The 17,254-nt window shown below is 42.6% G+C and overlaps 2 protein-coding genes and 1 non-coding gene across 5 annotated transcripts; all 3 read right to left on the bottom strand.

Moving 5' to 3' along the window:
• Positions 1-1,927: 1,927 nt before the first annotated feature.
• On the bottom strand, positions 1,928-2,008 carry TRNAL-AAG. Its single transcript has one exon. It is a non-coding gene; the product is annotated as a tRNA-Leu (tRNA).
• A 1,318-nt stretch (positions 2,009-3,326) lies between these two features.
• On the bottom strand, positions 3,327-4,106 carry LOC124681215. Its single transcript, XM_047216156.1, has 2 exons — positions 3,855-4,106; positions 3,327-3,764 (listed from the first exon to the last, which is right to left on the bottom strand). Exons 1-2 carry the CDS (start codon positions 3,952-3,954, stop codon positions 3,556-3,558), a joined length of 309 nt encoding a protein of 102 aa, XP_047072112.1. The 5' UTR covers positions 3,955-4,106; the 3' UTR covers positions 3,327-3,555.
• A 3,580-nt stretch (positions 4,107-7,686) lies between these two features.
• Positions 7,687-13,620, bottom strand: LOC124681212 (endo-1,4-beta-xylanase 1-like). 3 transcript variants are annotated; one of them, XM_047216151.1, is made up of 10 exons: positions 13,434-13,620; positions 12,767-13,399; positions 12,075-12,439; positions 11,847-11,988; positions 11,144-11,505; positions 10,901-11,060; positions 10,203-10,540; positions 9,928-10,105; positions 9,155-9,688; positions 7,687-8,979 (listed from the first exon to the last, which is right to left on the bottom strand). In XM_047216151.1, exons 2-10 carry the CDS (start codon positions 12,869-12,871, stop codon positions 7,864-7,866), a joined length of 3,300 nt encoding a protein of 1,099 aa, XP_047072107.1. In that variant the 5' UTR covers positions 12,872-13,399; positions 13,434-13,620; the 3' UTR covers positions 7,687-7,863. The 3 variants fall into 3 exon arrangements, with proteins under 3 accessions (XP_047072107.1, XP_047072108.1, XP_047072110.1); XM_047216152.1 differs by lacking the exon at positions 12,767-13,399 and having other exon boundaries at positions 13,434-13,619; XM_047216154.1 differs by lacking the exons at positions 12,767-13,399; positions 13,434-13,620 and having other exon boundaries at positions 12,059-12,172.
• Between the last annotated feature and the right edge of the window lie 3,634 nt (positions 13,621-17,254).

Genomic DNA, 17,254 nt, shown 5'->3' with positions numbered 1-17,254 from the left:
GTGTCTATAATCTTATGCTAGGGGCTACTTTACTCCACATAAATCTAGCTCCTGCTTAACAGAAGCTATGCCGTCAGAATTCTCCTCGAGTGTGCTGGTCTGATCGTTTTGAAATATGTGTGCTGGTCTGATCTTGTGTATCCATATTTGTACCTTTACTCCAAAGGAGCTAGAAGCCTATGATGGATGTTTATAATTACACTTGCTAGTTTGATGTTAGTCATTGGTAGGATATTGATAAGAATACAGTGGGCATCATAGTTGGCACATTTAATCTATTCAAGAACGGGAGGTAAGCTTCCTCCATCAGTCCTGTATGCATACTGTAGTTGTGGTTGTTGGTCTTGGTGATGATTCAAATAGATTTTGTAGTAAAATGACATCTATGTTCGTCAAGAAGATGAATGTTTAATGTTTCCTCCTGGGTAGAATTCAGTCATCAGTTTGAACAAATGGAAATAATGCACAGTGATGTATGCACGCTGTAGTTGTCGATGTTGGTCTTGGTGATGATTCACATCAATTTTGTAGTAAAATGACACCTATGCCGGTCAAGAAGATGAATGTTTAATGTTTTCTCCTGGGTAGAAATCAGTTATCAGTTTGAACAGATGGAAATAATGCACAGTGCTGTAGTTGTGGCTGTTGGTCTTGGTGATGATTCACATCAATTTTGTGGCTGTTGGTCTTGGTGATGATTCACATCAATTTTGTCGTAAAATGACACCTATGTTGGTCAAGAAGATGAATGTTTAATATTTTCTCCTGGGTAGAAATCAGGCACCAGTTTGAACAAATGAAAATAATGCACAGTGTTGTATGCGCGCTGTAGTTGTGGCTGTTGGTCCTGGTGATGATTCACATAAATTTTGTAGTAAAATGGCACCTATGTTGGTGAAGAAGATGAATGTTTAATGTTTTCTCGGTAGAAATTAGTCATCAGTTTGAACAAATGGAAATAATGCAGTGTTGTTGTATGCACGATGTAGTTATGGCTGTTGGTGTTGGTGATGATTCACACCAATTTTGAAGTAAAATGGCATACATGTTGGTCAAGAATATGAATGTTTTATGTTTTCTTTTGGGTACAAATCAGTCATCAGTTTGAACAAAATGGAAATCATGCATGTCTGATTTGATGCCAAAATTTGGGTTGGTTGTCGATGTTGGTCTTGGTGATGATTCACATCAATTTTGTAGTAAAATGACACCTATGCCGGTCAAGAAGATGAATGTTTAATGTTTTCTCCTGGGTAGAAATCAGTTATCAGTTTGAACAGATGGAAATAATGCACAGTGCTGTAGTTGTGGCTGTTGGTCTTGGTGATGATTCACATCAATTTTGTGGCTGTTGGTCTTGGTGATGATTCACATCAATTTTGTCGTAAAATGACACCTATGTTGGTCAAGAAGATGAATGTTTAATATTTTCTCCTGGGTAGAAATCAGGCACCAGTTTGAACAAATGAAAATAATGCACAGTGTTGTATGCGCGCTGTAGTTGTGGCTGTTGGTCCTGGTGATGATTCACATAAATTTTGTAGTAAAATGGCACCTATGTTGGTGAAGAAGATGAATGTTTAATGTTTTCTCGGTAGAAATTAGTCATCAGTTTGAACAAATGGAAATAATGCAGTGTTGTTGTATGCACGATGTAGTTATGGCTGTTGGTGTTGGTGATGATTCACACCAATTTTGAAGTAAAATGGCATACATGTTGGTCAAGAATATGAATGTTTTATGTTTTCTTTTGGGTACAAATCAGTCATCAGTTTGAACAAAATGGAAATCATGCATGTCTGATTTGATGCCAAAATTTGGGTTGGTACTGTTTTTATTAAGAGAAGAAGAAACCAAAAAATATATTGCCTGATTTGATGCCAAAATTTGGCTTTCTAATGCTTTTATGAAAAAGCAGAAAAAGTATTGACCAGAGTGGGATTTGAACCCACGCCCTTTCGGACCAGAACCTTAATCTGGCGCCTTAGACCAACTCGGCCATCTGATCACTTTTGTATGTAAATCGTGAAGCCTATACTTGTAGTCTACAAACACGCTACAAATTGGCAACTTTTTCATAAGATTGATAAGACGACACCTTGTGCTGACAAGCATTAGCATGCCTATGGTTCCACTATGAAACCGGGCAACAATAATAATCTTTACTCAAAAGGAAAATCCCAGACTGTTCTTTCGATATTCTATCGTCACGTAGTAGTTACCTCAAGCTCTTACAAACAACAGAAAGTTTCTGCATTGCACCTGCACGTTTTTCCGCCATCTGGTTGCCAGGCATCTATTTGCAGTAAATACGGAGTACTTGATATAGTTCTGCAGCACCTCAGCATGAAATCTTCCATTATAGAAGCATGGTGCACATAATTTTGCCATGTGATGCACTGTGCTAATCGCATACGTTACTCTGAAACTCCCATGTAATATACATGCTGAACATCTCCGGCCTTTGCTAATCAAATTGGTCCCATGTAGTAATTCACGCTGAACAGTGTCACAGACGGTGGTCGTAGTCCGAATAGGTCTTAATCGTACTTGTTAATCATGGTGCCGTGCCAGCAGTCACGAGCTGAGCCACCGGATTTGGCCTGTGGATTACTGGATGCCTCGCTCCCTACGGCACAGGGAGTCTCTCCTGCCTCTGATGATCACATCAACTTAACAACTGCAGAGGTCTCCAAGCTTCCGGTGATTGTGACGCCAATCACAAACGCTTCCCAGGTTAATTAAGAACCACGGCCTGAGATATTTAATTCCTGGTATACTTGTGGATATCCCGTATCCGACGGCTTCCTGTGAAAATCTTCAAAGTTCCCCTGGAATTCTGATGTCCTGAACAGTGTATGCTTTACTGTTTTGTTCTGACAAATAATTTTATTTTACTACAAATTATTAAGTTTCTCCCTTATTTGCGGTACCAGAATAGTATATCCTACTCCGTAGATCGTAGTGTATAGCATGACCTGGAATTGACCAATTACCGTCTTCGTCAGCGATCATATAAACAACTAGCGGATCACATTATCGAAGTAATTTCCTATTGTCTGCTGCCAAGCGCTGTTTCTTCTGTTCTTACGCATATTCCTGTTCTTTCGTCGGACATTGTCTGGCGGATGTGCCATTCTGCCAGCGCGATCACATTAGCAGGACTCTCAGACAAACTAACAGGTAATAGATCACCATCCATCTACAGCTGGTGCAATCTATACAGTATTTGTGCGTGTGTGTGTGGCTTGGTCACATGACAGCACAAGTCAACTCGTTGTCCGCTTGAATATCAAGCATCCCTCCCTGGTCCCTTGGTCAGAATATGGAAGCAGAACACATTTTAAGTTCCAATCGATGAGACGAACAAGCAACCAAAACTGTGCCTGCTGATACGATCATGTACACGGCGAACAAAATTTACAAATCCGGATACACGCAGACGCTCTACAACTTTCTCAGGTACTAGTTTTCAACTGCTGCAATCACCAAGAACCCAAAGATCGATCGAGAGCCCTGAATCCATGAGGACATCAGGCGAGAGATTGCTTCATTTCAGCGAGCGCAGGCGCAGCAGTAGGAGACGAGCCGGCCCCACGCTGCCACTCCGGCGGCGGCCTTCTTCCTCTTGTTCTTGTTCTTCCTCTTCCTTCCGTCGTCTCGCGGGCCTCGCGGCGCGTCGTCCATGCCGCCCAGCATCTCCCACATGACGTGCACGTCCTCGTACTCGCACGTCCGCACCTCCTTGCGCAGCTCGCCAAGCCCTGCACCATCATCAGCCTCAGAGAGCTGTTCGCGGTGCGGTCGATCGCAAGAATATATACGGAAGGAACGAAGAAGGAAGACAAACTCACCGGTGGTTCGCCGGAGGCCGAGGCGCGTGCTCAGGCCGTGCCACACCCGCTTCACCGGCACCGCCGCGCGACCGAGGCATGACGGCGTCCGTCCCTCCATGTCTTCAGCCTCTCTATCTCTCTCTCTCTTCAGAGCTGAGATGTTGTCTTTGTTTCTGACTGTTCCTGCTTCAGCTGCGCTGCTCTTGAGTTTTGACGGACCTGAGAGAGAACCAAAGCCCAGAGTCTCACCGCTATCTTTCTCTCTCACGCACACGCCCACGCCCACACTATCTGTGGTGCCGTTGAGCTCTCCTTCATTTATAGGAGAGCAAGAGAGAGACAGGACCAGTCGGCCTCCATGGTGACCGTCTGGCGTGGACGCGGCGAGCAGGCACGTGGACGCCCACTATGCCTCGCAGCGTCTTCATCTTTGCGCCTTCCCGCCGCGCTCGGTAACTCAACGGCATGGGAGTGGGGATCCACGGCGAGCCGAGTCAATCCAGGATGGAGATTGCAGCGGCCAGAACTAGTTGCTCTGGAGCCCGTACTCTTTTTTTTTAAAAAAAAATCAGTATATCTTTTTCTTCTTTCAGAAAATGTATTTCTGCAGAATCATTCTAGCTAAACTCTGATTAGTCAAATCTGTCTTCTTGTGCCGGGCAAACGGTTTGTTTATTATCTTTAGAGTTTACACTAGACTAGATACATGCACATCACTCCGTCAAAGGGCACAGGTGATGGCTGCTTGATCGATGGAGCTAGCGTCCCTCACAATTTAAAAGCTTTTCTTTACTATAGTAGCGCGTAGAAGATGTTGCTATCCGAACAGTCATGTCCTACTTGTAAGGCTAAACAAAAACAAAGTGCAACGTGATGCGAACGCTATCTCACAAAACAAAACCAAATGGTGTACTTTTACTACTCCTACACTAAATCAACGGCTGTACTTCACCAAGTGAGAGGGAAAAAAAGTACGAAACCGAGGAGCAAGACTTAGACGCAGTACAATCAAAGACGCTCACACATACACGTACACACTCACCCCTACGAACGTATACACGCACACCCTACGAACGTACACACGCACACCCTACCCCTATGAACACCTCCGAGAGACTGCGTCGAAGAACTGATCCGACGGGTCTTGAGATTGACGAAGTCACCCTAAGCGCCTCGCTGTCGACGGAACGTCGCCTACCACTGAAAAATATTCCGCCTTATAAGACACAAAAGTGTCAAATCTAGAATTTGAATTCTCCTAACCATCCAACCACAGGTTGGTTCTTACCGAGGAGCAAGACTCCACTTCTGCACTTACCTTGAAAATGATAAGTCCTACGTTGTATTTCTTCCGTCTATAAATGAGTGATTCGGATTTATCTATATTCATATGTATCTACATACCAAAAACATGTTTGGTTCAGAAGTTCTCTTTGTAGGATTCTTATCTACAGGATTTTTTTCCTATATAGAATTCATTTGGTTCGAAGGATTGAACCTCCTAAATTTCTATGGATTATTTTCCTATACTACAACCTCATAAAATTTCTAACCGGAAGTTTGACCTCTTGGAAAATTCACCAAAAGCATGTGGGCTCGATTTTGAATTTCTGCTAGAATGTTCCTCGCTTATGTCTTCTTTTTTGTTGTAAATATGTTGTATGCTGAAATGAGTGTGACAAATTGAGGCCAAGATAAACGTAGCCTTTTATTTTAAACTTATATTTAAATTTTAAAAAAAAGTCTGGAAAACAATTGTATATGTAGCTAAAGATATATACTACAAACGTGTAAAATCTCAATACGAACTACTTCATATTATACGTACGCAAAAATAAAAAAATACAACAAATTATACGGTGTTGAAATGTGCACTATATTTTTAAATCAGATATTATCATTTTTGTGTAGTCTAGAATATGAAGTAGTTCGTATTGATATTGTACACATTTATAGTATACATAATTGGTTACCTTAAGATTTTTTTTCAAATTATTTTGAAACTTTGAAATATAATTGTTGATTTTCAGGCGTGATCAAGTCTATTTTTTTTCCATAGGCCGGAAATCAGATCTGTTTTAGTTAAGTTCAGGAACCATGCCAAATTCGGGAACCATGTCTGAAGTCTAGTGTGCATAGGAATATCAACGATAATGTGTTACGTAAAAGCCACACTCTGGAAGGAGGTGCCAACGGACTCACACCCCACTCTGAACTCTGAAGTGAACCTCTTTACCCTGTCAAGCTAACACGAATTCTCAGCCACTAAATTCAGCAGCTTTTATCGCCAAGGAAAGGCACATTAGGCCATTCTTAGAGAACATGTTCAGAGATGGACACCTGGGTTAATCTATGGTCGTTCCAGATTCAGTATGGATAGTTCAAAGTGATCTTTTTGAAGGCATGGCCAACAGTTGCTGGGTCCTCTCCCCACTGGAGCTTCCAAAAGATGACATGTCTTAAAATTATCCTGAGGGCGCAGTAGTGCTGCCCACAGAAAATTTGGCATTTTTGTTGCTCCTTTTGATTGCTTTACTGACAGTAATTAATTAGTCCTGGATTTTCATCATTTTGGGCATGAATAGAAGCAGACTTTCAGATTTTAAGACTAATAATATATTACACAATACTATTAAGATTAGATGCTTACAAATATACACATGACTTTTTTCTGAAAATTGCTTACACGGCATGCAATTTTATTGGATATAAATATTTGCAATACTATTAAGGGTGGCAATGGGCAGGCTATGGGCATGGTAAAGCAATACCATACCCGTACCCGTATAGTCCATGGGTACAAACTTATACCCATACCCGTACCCATGTGTATAAAACTTTGCCCATACCCATACCCGGCGGATACCCATACCCATTGGGTACCTGGTGGGTAGGATAAATTGTACACAAGTCAATCCAATTTTACATTTATTGATAACAATTTCGATTAAAAAATTAATTGTCTCAACTCAATAATAGGTAGTTGAGAATATAAAAATCACATTCTCATATTCTAACTCATAAGTCAACAGAAGTAGACGTGTCACGTAAGAATTTAACAATAAATGGGCAGGGTATGGGTACCCGCAGGTACGAGCCTATGCCCGTGCCCTGGCCATGACTTAACGGGCAGGGTACTACCCATGGACATAAAAGTGTACCCATACCCCCATGCATCCTTATATTCCCCTGTTTCATAGCTGATTTAGTAGTTAGTGGCCGGATCTACCTCACTGAGGCCCTGACGATTTAGTAATTAGTGGTCGGATCTATGTTACGGAGGCCCTGAAACCCTGTACTCGGTTTCTAGGAAACCGGGCGGAGCAATGCAGCTGATTTTGTGAGGTTTCCGGGTTGTGCATCCAGCTATAAGCTATCAGCCCCGCGCCAGAGCTCGGAACCATGGAGGAGCAGTCCTATGGTTTTGTTTCTAGCGCCCCATATTTGCCCTTGCATGCGTCTCACGCACTGCACTATTGTATGCACTTTTTTTTTTATCATTTTGACAATCCAGCATCGCGGCTGTGCGCACGATAAGCTGTTTCTTCAGTAGTACTTGACAGCAGAGGACCAAAAGCGCGTTGTCTTGATTTTCTTGTCATTAAACAATGCTATTTTTGTGCACGACCAAGCTCCTTATTGAGGGCTCTCATAACTGCCAACTGGCAAATCCTGACCATAGCTAATAAAGATCTCAGAATTCTCTACTCTAACCAGTTCTAATATTTATGTCAGAACTTGGAACTCCACACTGCAATCCATTTCCATGTGAACCCATGAGTACTCTACTATTCCAATACTTAACTAGATTTTGATAATTGTTGTTCTAGCTGAATCTTCTTTCAGTATATGCATCCGAAAAATGTGATTCACAAGGTTTAGCATTATACTTCCTATAATGAAGGAATTTGTGCTACTATAACATGTAAAAGGTGAACTGTTAAGATATGGCATCAAACAAAAAAACATCCGTACTCTTTCAACACAGAACTCTCAGTTCATTACACATTGCTTTACCTGATACAAGCTAAATGTTCAAAGTAACCACCTGCACAGGGTTCTCCTTGTCAACAACAAATGATCGAGATACCTTTCCTGAGGGTGTCGCTACTTCTACCGTGTATGAACCATGGTAGCCTCTGAATTTGAACTCCCCATGGTAATCAATGTCACCATTGGTTTGGGTTAACCACTCTTTCTTCATAGCAAGATACCTTTTGCCAGCCTCGTTGATTGTTCCATCGGCGTCGACCAGGTGAGCATGTTCACGAAACATGAACGCCTCCCAGAATCCCCATAGGACAACCCCCTCCACAGCAGGATGCGCGAAGCATTCGCGGAGGCACACCTCGAAATCGTCAGCTCGTATGTGTTCGTTCTCTGCCGAGACATCCAGTTCTGTAATCCAAATCGGTAGACCCAATATGGCCAGTTTATCTAGGGAGTCACATATGATATCTCCCACTGGATGGCTGATATGACCTTGCACACCAATCCCACCAACTGGTGCGCCCCGTTCCTGGAGATCAACAATCTGCTCGATGAACTTCTCTGGGGTGGATTTCGAATCACATCCATCCTCAACGTTGTAATCATTAACAAAGAGGACGGCTGAAGGATCAAGTTTATGTGCTTCCCTGAACATGTGAGCCCTAATATCCCTTCCAAGTCTATCTTGATAGAAAGACCCATGCAACATCTCATTGTTAACATCATGATGTTTAAACTGACCTTTGTACCTTGACAGTAGGCTATGCAAACGACCTTGTATGGCAGCCATCAAGTGATGTCCATGCAATGATCGAAGCCACGGCTGCACTGAATCTTCCACTTCCCAAAATAAGCAGTGGCCACGGACTTGTATGTTATGTTTCTGACAAAATTTAAGCAACTCATCAGAATCTTTATAATTTAGCTTTCCTTGTTCCGCCTCTGTCCAGTACCACTTCAGTTCATTCTCAAATACACCCCAATTGAAATTCTTCACGAAGAAATCAGCAAGATCCTCATTCTCGATGTTACTTCTGTTAATGCATGATCCAAATGCAAAACTGTTCTCAGTTTGTTGTATCTTGAGAGCTGAACCAAAAACATTTGCGGCATTTGATCCTTGGAACTTCAGAACAATATCACGCTTTCTTACCTATCAGAAGAAATCAGAAAATTAATATAACATTTCTCAATATCATCACTGTTATAACCAGTCAATGGATGATGCGCAGAAAAAAGTTCACAGTTTATTGACGATTTTGAGAAAAACATGATATCTTAGTATGTTCATCCTAACATAAAAAATGTTGAGGGGGTGTGAGTTTCACCTTGTCTGATTTGTCCTTAAGATAATCAAAACGTGCTTTCCTATCAACTGCATAAATTTGTAGGCCCATAACTCTGATATCAACACCCGAAGGAGGACCCTGAACATATGCAATAACTTTGGATGGTTGTTTTTCAAGCTTGAATGCTCCTTTGATTTCATACCATTGGTCCCCATCAGCTTCCACTTGCCCACCATTAAGCCATTGGTCATCTACACCAAGACAAACATTGACATGGTGTCGGCCATGTCCTCCAGCTCCAGTGCGTACCCAGGCAGATACTCTGTAGGTAGTGTGCAGCCTTAGCTTGTCAGTTATTACCTGAGAAGGGCCCATCCACACAGCGGTGCGATTTGTAGCAACGATATAGCGACCACTTATATGCTGCTGACTCGAGGGGTCCTTCAAGATGGAAGCTAGCAGATGGGGTGATTCCGTGTGGACACTCAATCGACATGATCCCATAGGACTCCACCCAGCAAGCCCATGAGAGAAAGCGCTGTTCTGCATAATATTAGCTCCATACAAAACATTCTGCAATACAAAGAAAACATCATTCCATTAAAAAAAAGAATACTTGAGTAAGAAACGAAAAGAAATGTATTTTCATCTATGCAATCATGATTAATGATTTGTTGTTCTTTATTTGCTTGTAAATCATGGTCCATGACTGAGAAACGTTTACCAAAATAACTATTGTCTGCACACGAGTTGAGTCATTTGATGACTCACTCCTAGGAGATGTAATTGAATAAACTAATTAGCTTACAAACCTCAATTTTTGGGCGTGGAGCAGCCTGAAGTTTTCTTGCCGGAGATAGAACAAGGCCGTCCACAAGGATGTCAATTCCTGCAGGTGGCCCCTCTATAAAAAGGACAGCTTTGGAGAAGGGAGCATGAAGGAGCAACTTTCCTTTCAAATGTGTCCAGCGCTTATCAGAGGCCTGGTTTCTTTGGTAAAAATATAAAAAATAGTAAACCAGTGGTATCTATAACCCCTATATAACATTGTCAAATGAAACATGTAAATAATAAAATGAAGACTTACTTTGAAATGCACAAATATTGTTCACGGCCATTTTCTTGTACCCACAAAGTAGCGCGAACTTCAGTCTCATTAGAACTTCCAAATATGCGAACATGAGAACTGATCTCGTAAGAGACTTTTCTTTGCACTCTGCCTGTGATATCTTGCTGAATGCCATTCCAACTGTGAATCCGTCCAGTTGCTGAAGCAAAGTAGTTGCCACTTACGGGCTTTACATTCCCATATGCAGTGAACTCATGCCTGCAGATATTGCATCCTCTTCCAGACCAACTGCTTAACCCTTCTATAAACTGAGGATTCTTAATAACAGTCTCGATTCCACTTGGTGATTGAACATCCTTCAAATGACAGATTAAAAGTTCATACGAATTGCAAAAATAAATTACTTACGCTTGCATACCAGAAATATAAAAATAAATAGATCAGAAGATGAATATACAGCTAAATGAGCAAGATTACTAGTGCTGAAACTTGTGAAACTAATAGATTAACACTTAGCGTAGTCAATCTTTTGCACCAAAAGTACTAATATCACTAGTTGCCTAAAGATTGTCAGAACTCCTCAACGGCTCGAGCATAGCATGCTGCAAATTCTAGATAAACCTAACTTCTGAGAAACATACAACAGGTTATCAAACTGAATCGTATAATATATTGCTCAGGAATGGGTTAAGGAAATGCACACAGAAAGCATTCACCTTGGACTGCTTATGTTCAGATCTAGTAATAGTAACAGAATCGATTATAAGATCCACCCCACCAGGAGGTCCTTCAAGGTAAAAGACCACACATTTTGGCATATTTGTCAAAGAAAAAGAGCCTTCCAACTTCTCCCACTTTTCTTTTGAGGCTAACACCCTGTCATGTCAGGTTCTGTCACGAGTTAGGGGTGGAAACTCACGAGGAAATAATTTTGGTGTTGAATAACTTCAAAGCATTACCTTCCAATAGAACTGTAGTGTGCTGGTTCATCTGGATTTTGCAACCTCAGGGTTGCTTTTACTTCAGCTTTACCATGGATATTCCCATCAACTCTGACATACGCTGAAACTGAATAAGCAGTGCCGGTAGATACTCTATCTGTAATATCTTGTTCAAGACCTTGCCATTGTTCAGTTCTTTTTGAAACAACGGCATAATTTTCTCCTGAGCTCCCTTTAATACCATCAAGGAAACCGGACCATTGTGATGCCACATATGCATGACAGTGGATAGGACGCCATGAATGAAGGCCTTCGGAAAAATTACAATTTAAAATGATGTTTGTTGTTCCACCAATCAATGATGTCTTCCTCTCTGTTTTCTGCAGAAATTTGAAGTAGTAAAAATGAGACAACAAAGAATCTAATCAATTGGCAGTATAGAACTAGCTGATGTTAAGAACAAAATAGTATATGATGTACACATACTATGGTGGAATAGATCTAGTAGATGTGCTCGAAGGCTAACAAAATGTATTTTGGCTGTATGGTCTCAGAGTTTAGTTTCAGCAGACGATACTATTTCCTTTTCTAGAAGCACTGGTAAATGTGGTGCCAACCAATTAACATGTCGCTATATCAGATTTGCAGCATATGATTGCCTCTATGTTAGTAATATACAAGATTGGTTCACAAACCCAAAATATAAGAGTTGACAACATACCATGCAGGATATGGTAACTGAATCTATGAGCAAGTCTACACCAGCAGGGGGGCCTTCAAGATAAAATACCAAACGTCTTGGTACTGTTGTAAGCTCAAATGAACCTTCCAACTTCTCCCAGCGTTCTCGCGAGGCCGAAATCCTGGTCAAACAGCTTCTTTAAATAAACAAATGATACTGATGTAAGTATGATATAAGACAACTGACAGCACCTTCCAGTTGAAGTACCTTGCAACAGAGCGGTAGCTGGCAGAAGATCCCTCGTCCTCAAGTTTTAACGTGGCCTGGACCCCAACAGGCTCATGAAGTTCCCCATGAACTCTGACATGGGCATTTACAACGTATTTCGTACCAATGCCAATGTTTTCTGTTAAATCCTGCTCAAGTCCTTGCCAAGTCTGTGTGCGATTAGTAAGTACAGCATACTTAGACCCTGAATGTGGCCTTATACCATTATGGTAACCAGATCCTTCAACAGCCACAAATGCATGGCAACCGTTAGGATGCCATGAAGATAGATCTTCAGAAAAATCACTGTTTGGTAGAATGTTCTCCATGATAACTTTGTCAGAAGAAGTGTGGTCCTCCTCTCCCTGCTCAACATTGCATAAATAAGTAGTATGTCACATCCAGTGTCTTGAGCCACAAGAGGAACCATAGAATGCAGAGATTCTGGTATTACGTAAAGAAGAGCAGAGACGTGGCTTGTACAACCGACGCCTGTGCTCTCCCAATTCCTATCCATGGCACGAAATCACGCCCTGAATCTTTGTTTAGTGGGCAATCAAACAAATGACTGATCGACCAAGGACAGCAATGCAAAACAACCCTAAGTTCCATACATGCCGGCGTGCATCCCTAGATAATTCAGGACCTGTCGAAGCAACTAGGGAGAAGGCAGCAGCTGTTATGAGCGATACCTTAGGCTCGGGAGGCGGTGGATCTGGATTCGGGAGCAAAGAGGCGGCGCGACCACCCCGGCGGGGGCGGCAGAGAAACGAAAGCAACCCGCATCGCCGCATCATCTCATCTCAAAAGCCCCGACGGCTCGGCGACGGCGGCGGTCGGTGGGGGTGGGGGTGGAGCTACTTTGCCGTGCTGGCAGAGTCGAGAAAGACAAGGCAGGGGAGCAAAGAAAAGAAGAGGAAAAGGCGCGTACGGCGTATGCCTTACCTAACTACCGAGGTGGCGCGAGCGAGACGACAGCTTGGGGAGGAGGGGAAGCATAAAGGACAGCAGAGGCAGCTTGTGGAATCCGCTTTGCTTCCTCTACAGCAAATGGTGGGTCGGACGAGGAGGATGGGAAATGGGAAGGAATCGGATGCCGCGAATGGAAAGCGCTGTCCTTTGCTGTGGCGGAAGAAGGAAGCAAGCGAGCGAGCAATCCAAGAGAATCTCGCCTCGCCTCGCCTAAGGCTCCTCCTCTGCACTCCTCGGACTCGGAGGCATAGCAGCGAACACCTCGCGGGCACGTACGTACCCACCGCAGAAAGTCAAACGCCACAGGTGGTGGGTGAAAGGGAAAGATGCATCACGAGTAGGACTGAACGAACCTCTCGTGTCGTTTTTTTTTTTTTTTGAGAAAACCTCTCGTGTCGTTACCTCTGCGAGAGGCGATCGGCGGCCGATCCAGATGGTGGAGGAGAAGGGTTGCACTTGCACAGCCTCGCTTGCTCAACTGCTGGAGGCGACGGATGAAGGAGGGAGGGAGGTGTCAACCGGCGAGGGGTAGGAGAAGACAAGGCGGTGCCGCCGTGGTTTCCGCTGCGAAGAATGGGAACTTTTTTTTTCTTTTGAAAACGAGAATGGGAATCGAGCACGAGCACGAGCAGGCCACGCCGATCTAGAAGCCTCACGACGGGAGTTATCAAGTTGCATCCTGCTAATTTTTTATTTTATTTTAGGGAAAGCCTGTCGGCGAGCTTTATTGATTCTTAAAAATGCTTACATCGTTAACGAGTTTTGGAAATAGAAAGCTAGGGGATCATCATCCCAAACTCTACCAACATGTTCAGTGTAACTATACCTAGCTAGCTCATGTGCTGCCTCATTGGCCTCCCTATTACAATGCTGAAATTTGATGTCTCTAAAACCTAAGTTGATAATTCTACAATCATCGAAAATAGCTGCAGATGATGTCGCAGAGAAACCCCCATCATTCATTGTGTCAATGACAAGCTGGTTATCTGACTCAATGATGAAGTTGTTGCCACCAATAAATTGTGCCATATCTAGGCCTTCCCTTAGAGCATATGCTTCGGCCATGAAAGTATCCGCCACAAACAGCAACTCTTTACAATTTGCCATAATGAACTTCCCATTATTATCTCGAGCTATCACACTCATACCTCCCTTTCCCAAATCAGCGTCATATGAAGCATCAACATTGATCTTTATAGTCCCCTCTGATGGCATATGCCATGCTTCCTTCTTTCTCTCCATCGGTTTTTTCTTCGCTCTTCAGTAGTTTGTAACCAGAACGCCAATAGACACTGTGCTCCTATGTGTAGACTGAAGATTTTCACCGTTGTAAATTGGCGTCTCTCCCACCAAACATACCAAGCTCTTGTGATAATAATCTCAGGTAATCCAATACCACCCATAGGTGTCCAGTCCCCTAGGTTTAGTAGCATATGTTCAATAAGCAATGGCCCTGATCTGTCAGGAAGCATCATCACTCCATCCAGAATACTTCCAACTCCGAGTCTTTCCCAAACTTCCTTTGCCCTAGGACAAGTGAACATAGTATGCAATATGTCCTCACATCCGATATTACAGATAGGGCATTGGCTGGAGGAGCCAATGTGGCGATTCTCCAACACCCCCAAGCATGGTATCATTCCATGTAACATCCTCCACCCAAAGATTTTAATCTTGGCCGGAACTTGTAAGCTCCACAATTTTTTCCAAACTTTACTACCCTGTGATCCGCCAATGTCCATCACATCAGGGTGGTGTCTACCAAATTGGTACTCCCATTCATCGTGATAAGCTGATCTTACTAAAAACAAACCATTTTTTGTGTGATGCCATGCCACGAAATATTCCATACCTGATGGTGCAATGGGTATTTCCAGAATTCTAGTAACATCAATACTCCAAAAAAGCTCTCTCACTAGATCTTCATCCCAACGCCCGGTTACTGGATTGATGAGATCAGCAACCTTATTAATTAAAATACCTCCTCTTGGTGTATAAACTTTTTTAGTTGGGCTCGTTGGAATCCAAGAATCTTTCCAGATGTCGATCTGTTCTCCATTCCCCCACACGCCATATACATCCTCTATTAAAGGTTTGCATCCCATATAGCACACTTTGCCAAGTGTAAGAACTACCACTTTTTAACTTTGCATCCAAAAGGTTCCCATCAGGATAATATTTGGCACGCAATACTCTTGCACATAAAGAATCTGGCTCCTCCATTAGCCTCCAACACTGTTTTGCCAACATTGCCGTATTAAATGTATGTAAATCACGAAATGCCATACCTCCTCGCTCTTTAGGAATACACATTTTCCACCATGGTACCCAATGCATTTTCCTGTGGTCATCATCATCACCCCACCATAGCTGCGATATAGCATCAGTAATTTCCTTACAAATTTTCTTTGGGATATTGAATACTGTCATCGTAAACACCGACATGGCTTGAGCAACCGCTTTTATAAGCATCTCCTTTCCTCCCATAGATAACATCTTCTCCTTCCATCCGCTAATGAGTGCCTGGACTCTTTCAATCAAATAGTTGAAATTATTCGATCTGTCCGCACCCACCATAGAGGGAAGCCCCAGGTATCTATCATAAAGTGATTCTGTCCAAATATCAAGCTCCTCACATACCTTCACTTTATCATCAACCGTAATGTTTGGACTGAAATAAACACTACACTTTGCTGCACTTACTAACTGGCCCGAACTGGAACAATATGCATCCAGAATTTGTTTCAACTGTTTAGCATTTTCATCACTTGCTTCCATCAATATAAGTGAGTCATCCGCAAACAACAAGTGAGAGACCATTGGTGCGTCTCGGCATACTTTCACTCCCACTAATGCATTCGAATTCTCCGCATGATTCAACATACATGATAAAGCCTCTGCACATAATAGAAATAAGTAGGGTGAAAGAGGATCGCCTTGGCGGATTCCTCTTGTGGGAGTAAAAAATTCGGTCTCATTTGAATTAAACCGAACCTTATATCTTACAGATGATACACATGACATAATTAGCTTCACCCATCTTTGGTCAAAGCCCAGCTTAATCATCATTTTCTCCAAGAAACACCACTCCACGCGATCGTAAGCTTTGTGCATATCCAACTTGACCGCACATAAATCCCTTTTCCCTTGCTTCTTCTTTATTGTATGAACACACTCATATGCAATGAGAATGTTATCCGTAATAAGGCGCCCCGGGACAAAGGCGCTTTGGTGAGGACCAATAATTTCAGGTAGAATAAGCTTCAATCTATTAGCCAACATTTTTGATATTACTTTGTATACAACACTGCATAAACTGATTGGACGGAACTGAGTGATGTTTTCTGCATTCTCCACTTTTGGTATAAGAACAACCACAGTATCATTCCATCCCTCGGGTATTATTCCAGAATTTACCGCTTGAAGAACCTCTCGCGTCAGATCTTCTCCAAGGAGCGACCAGTAGCGCTTATAGAAAACCGCATGCAGACCATCAGGTCCTGGCGCCTTTAGATCACCAATTTGGAAAAGTGCTTTCTTAACTTCTTCCTCGCCGAACCAGCGATATAAGCTGTTATTCATTTCTGTAGTAACCCTCATCGGTACTTTCTGTAAGACCTCATAACTCGGTTCATTCACCTCTCTTGTGAACAGCTCTTCAAAATAAAATTTAATCAAATTGCTCATACCTTGGGGATCCTCCCACTTATGCCCAGAATTATCAATCAAATGCTTGATAGTATTCTTCTTCTTACGTGCACTAGCAAAATTGTGGAAGAAGCTGGTGTTACTATCACCATGCCGAAGCCAATTGGCTCTTCCCCTTTGGACCCGGTGTAGTTTTTGTTGTTCCAATAGTAACTCAATCTTCAGAAGAATTTCCTTTTGATCAGCAATGGATTCATCCGACAACGGTCCTCTTCTCAAACCTTCCAGTTCCGTTTTCAGCTGATCAATGCATCTCTTGGGGTGTTTCAGCACCCTTTGATCCCAGTCATGAAGATCAGCATGCACATGTGCTGTTTTCAGTGAAAGGGTGGGGCAAAGCCCTCTCGATGACGCTATCTGCCAAGCATTCTAGACAATCAGATCAACCGTTTCTTCCTGGAGCCATCTCGCTTCAAATCTTTTTGGTAGTATACTAGCAGTATGAGTCTCGGGTAGATAATGAGTTTCCACGCTGATTGGCCGATGATCACTCTTCGTCA

The sequence above is a fragment of the Lolium rigidum genome, unplaced genomic scaffold (assembly GCF_022539505.1).
Source record: "Lolium rigidum isolate FL_2022 unplaced genomic scaffold, APGP_CSIRO_Lrig_0.1 contig_35737_1, whole genome shotgun sequence".
In the NCBI taxonomy this organism is placed as follows: domain Eukaryota; kingdom Viridiplantae; phylum Streptophyta; class Magnoliopsida; order Poales; family Poaceae; genus Lolium; species Lolium rigidum.
This window is presented reverse-complemented; position numbering and strand designations above follow the sequence as displayed.

Excerpts from the sequence above, each read along its gene's own strand:
- LOC124681215 (XM_047216156.1), bottom strand. The coding sequence starts at position 3,954 with ATGGAGGGACGGACGCCGTCATGCCTCGGTCGCGCGGCGGTGCCGGTG. Across the intron at positions 3,765-3,854 it reads CGGCCTCCGGCGAACCACCG|GGCTTGGCGAGCTGCGCAAG; the intron begins GTGAGTTTGTCT and ends ATGATGGTGCAG.
- LOC124681212 (XM_047216151.1), bottom strand. The coding sequence starts at position 12,871 with ATGATGCGGCGATGCGGGTTGCTTTCGTTTCTCTGCCGCCCCCGCCGG. Across the intron at positions 10,541-10,900 it reads CTGAACATAAGCAGTCCAAG|GATGTTCAATCACCAAGTGG; the intron begins GTGAATGCTTTC and ends TGTCATTTGAAG. Across the intron at positions 8,980-9,154 it reads TTAAGGACAAATCAGACAAG|GTAAGAAAGCGTGATATTGT; the intron begins GTGAAACTCACA and ends TTCTTCTGATAG.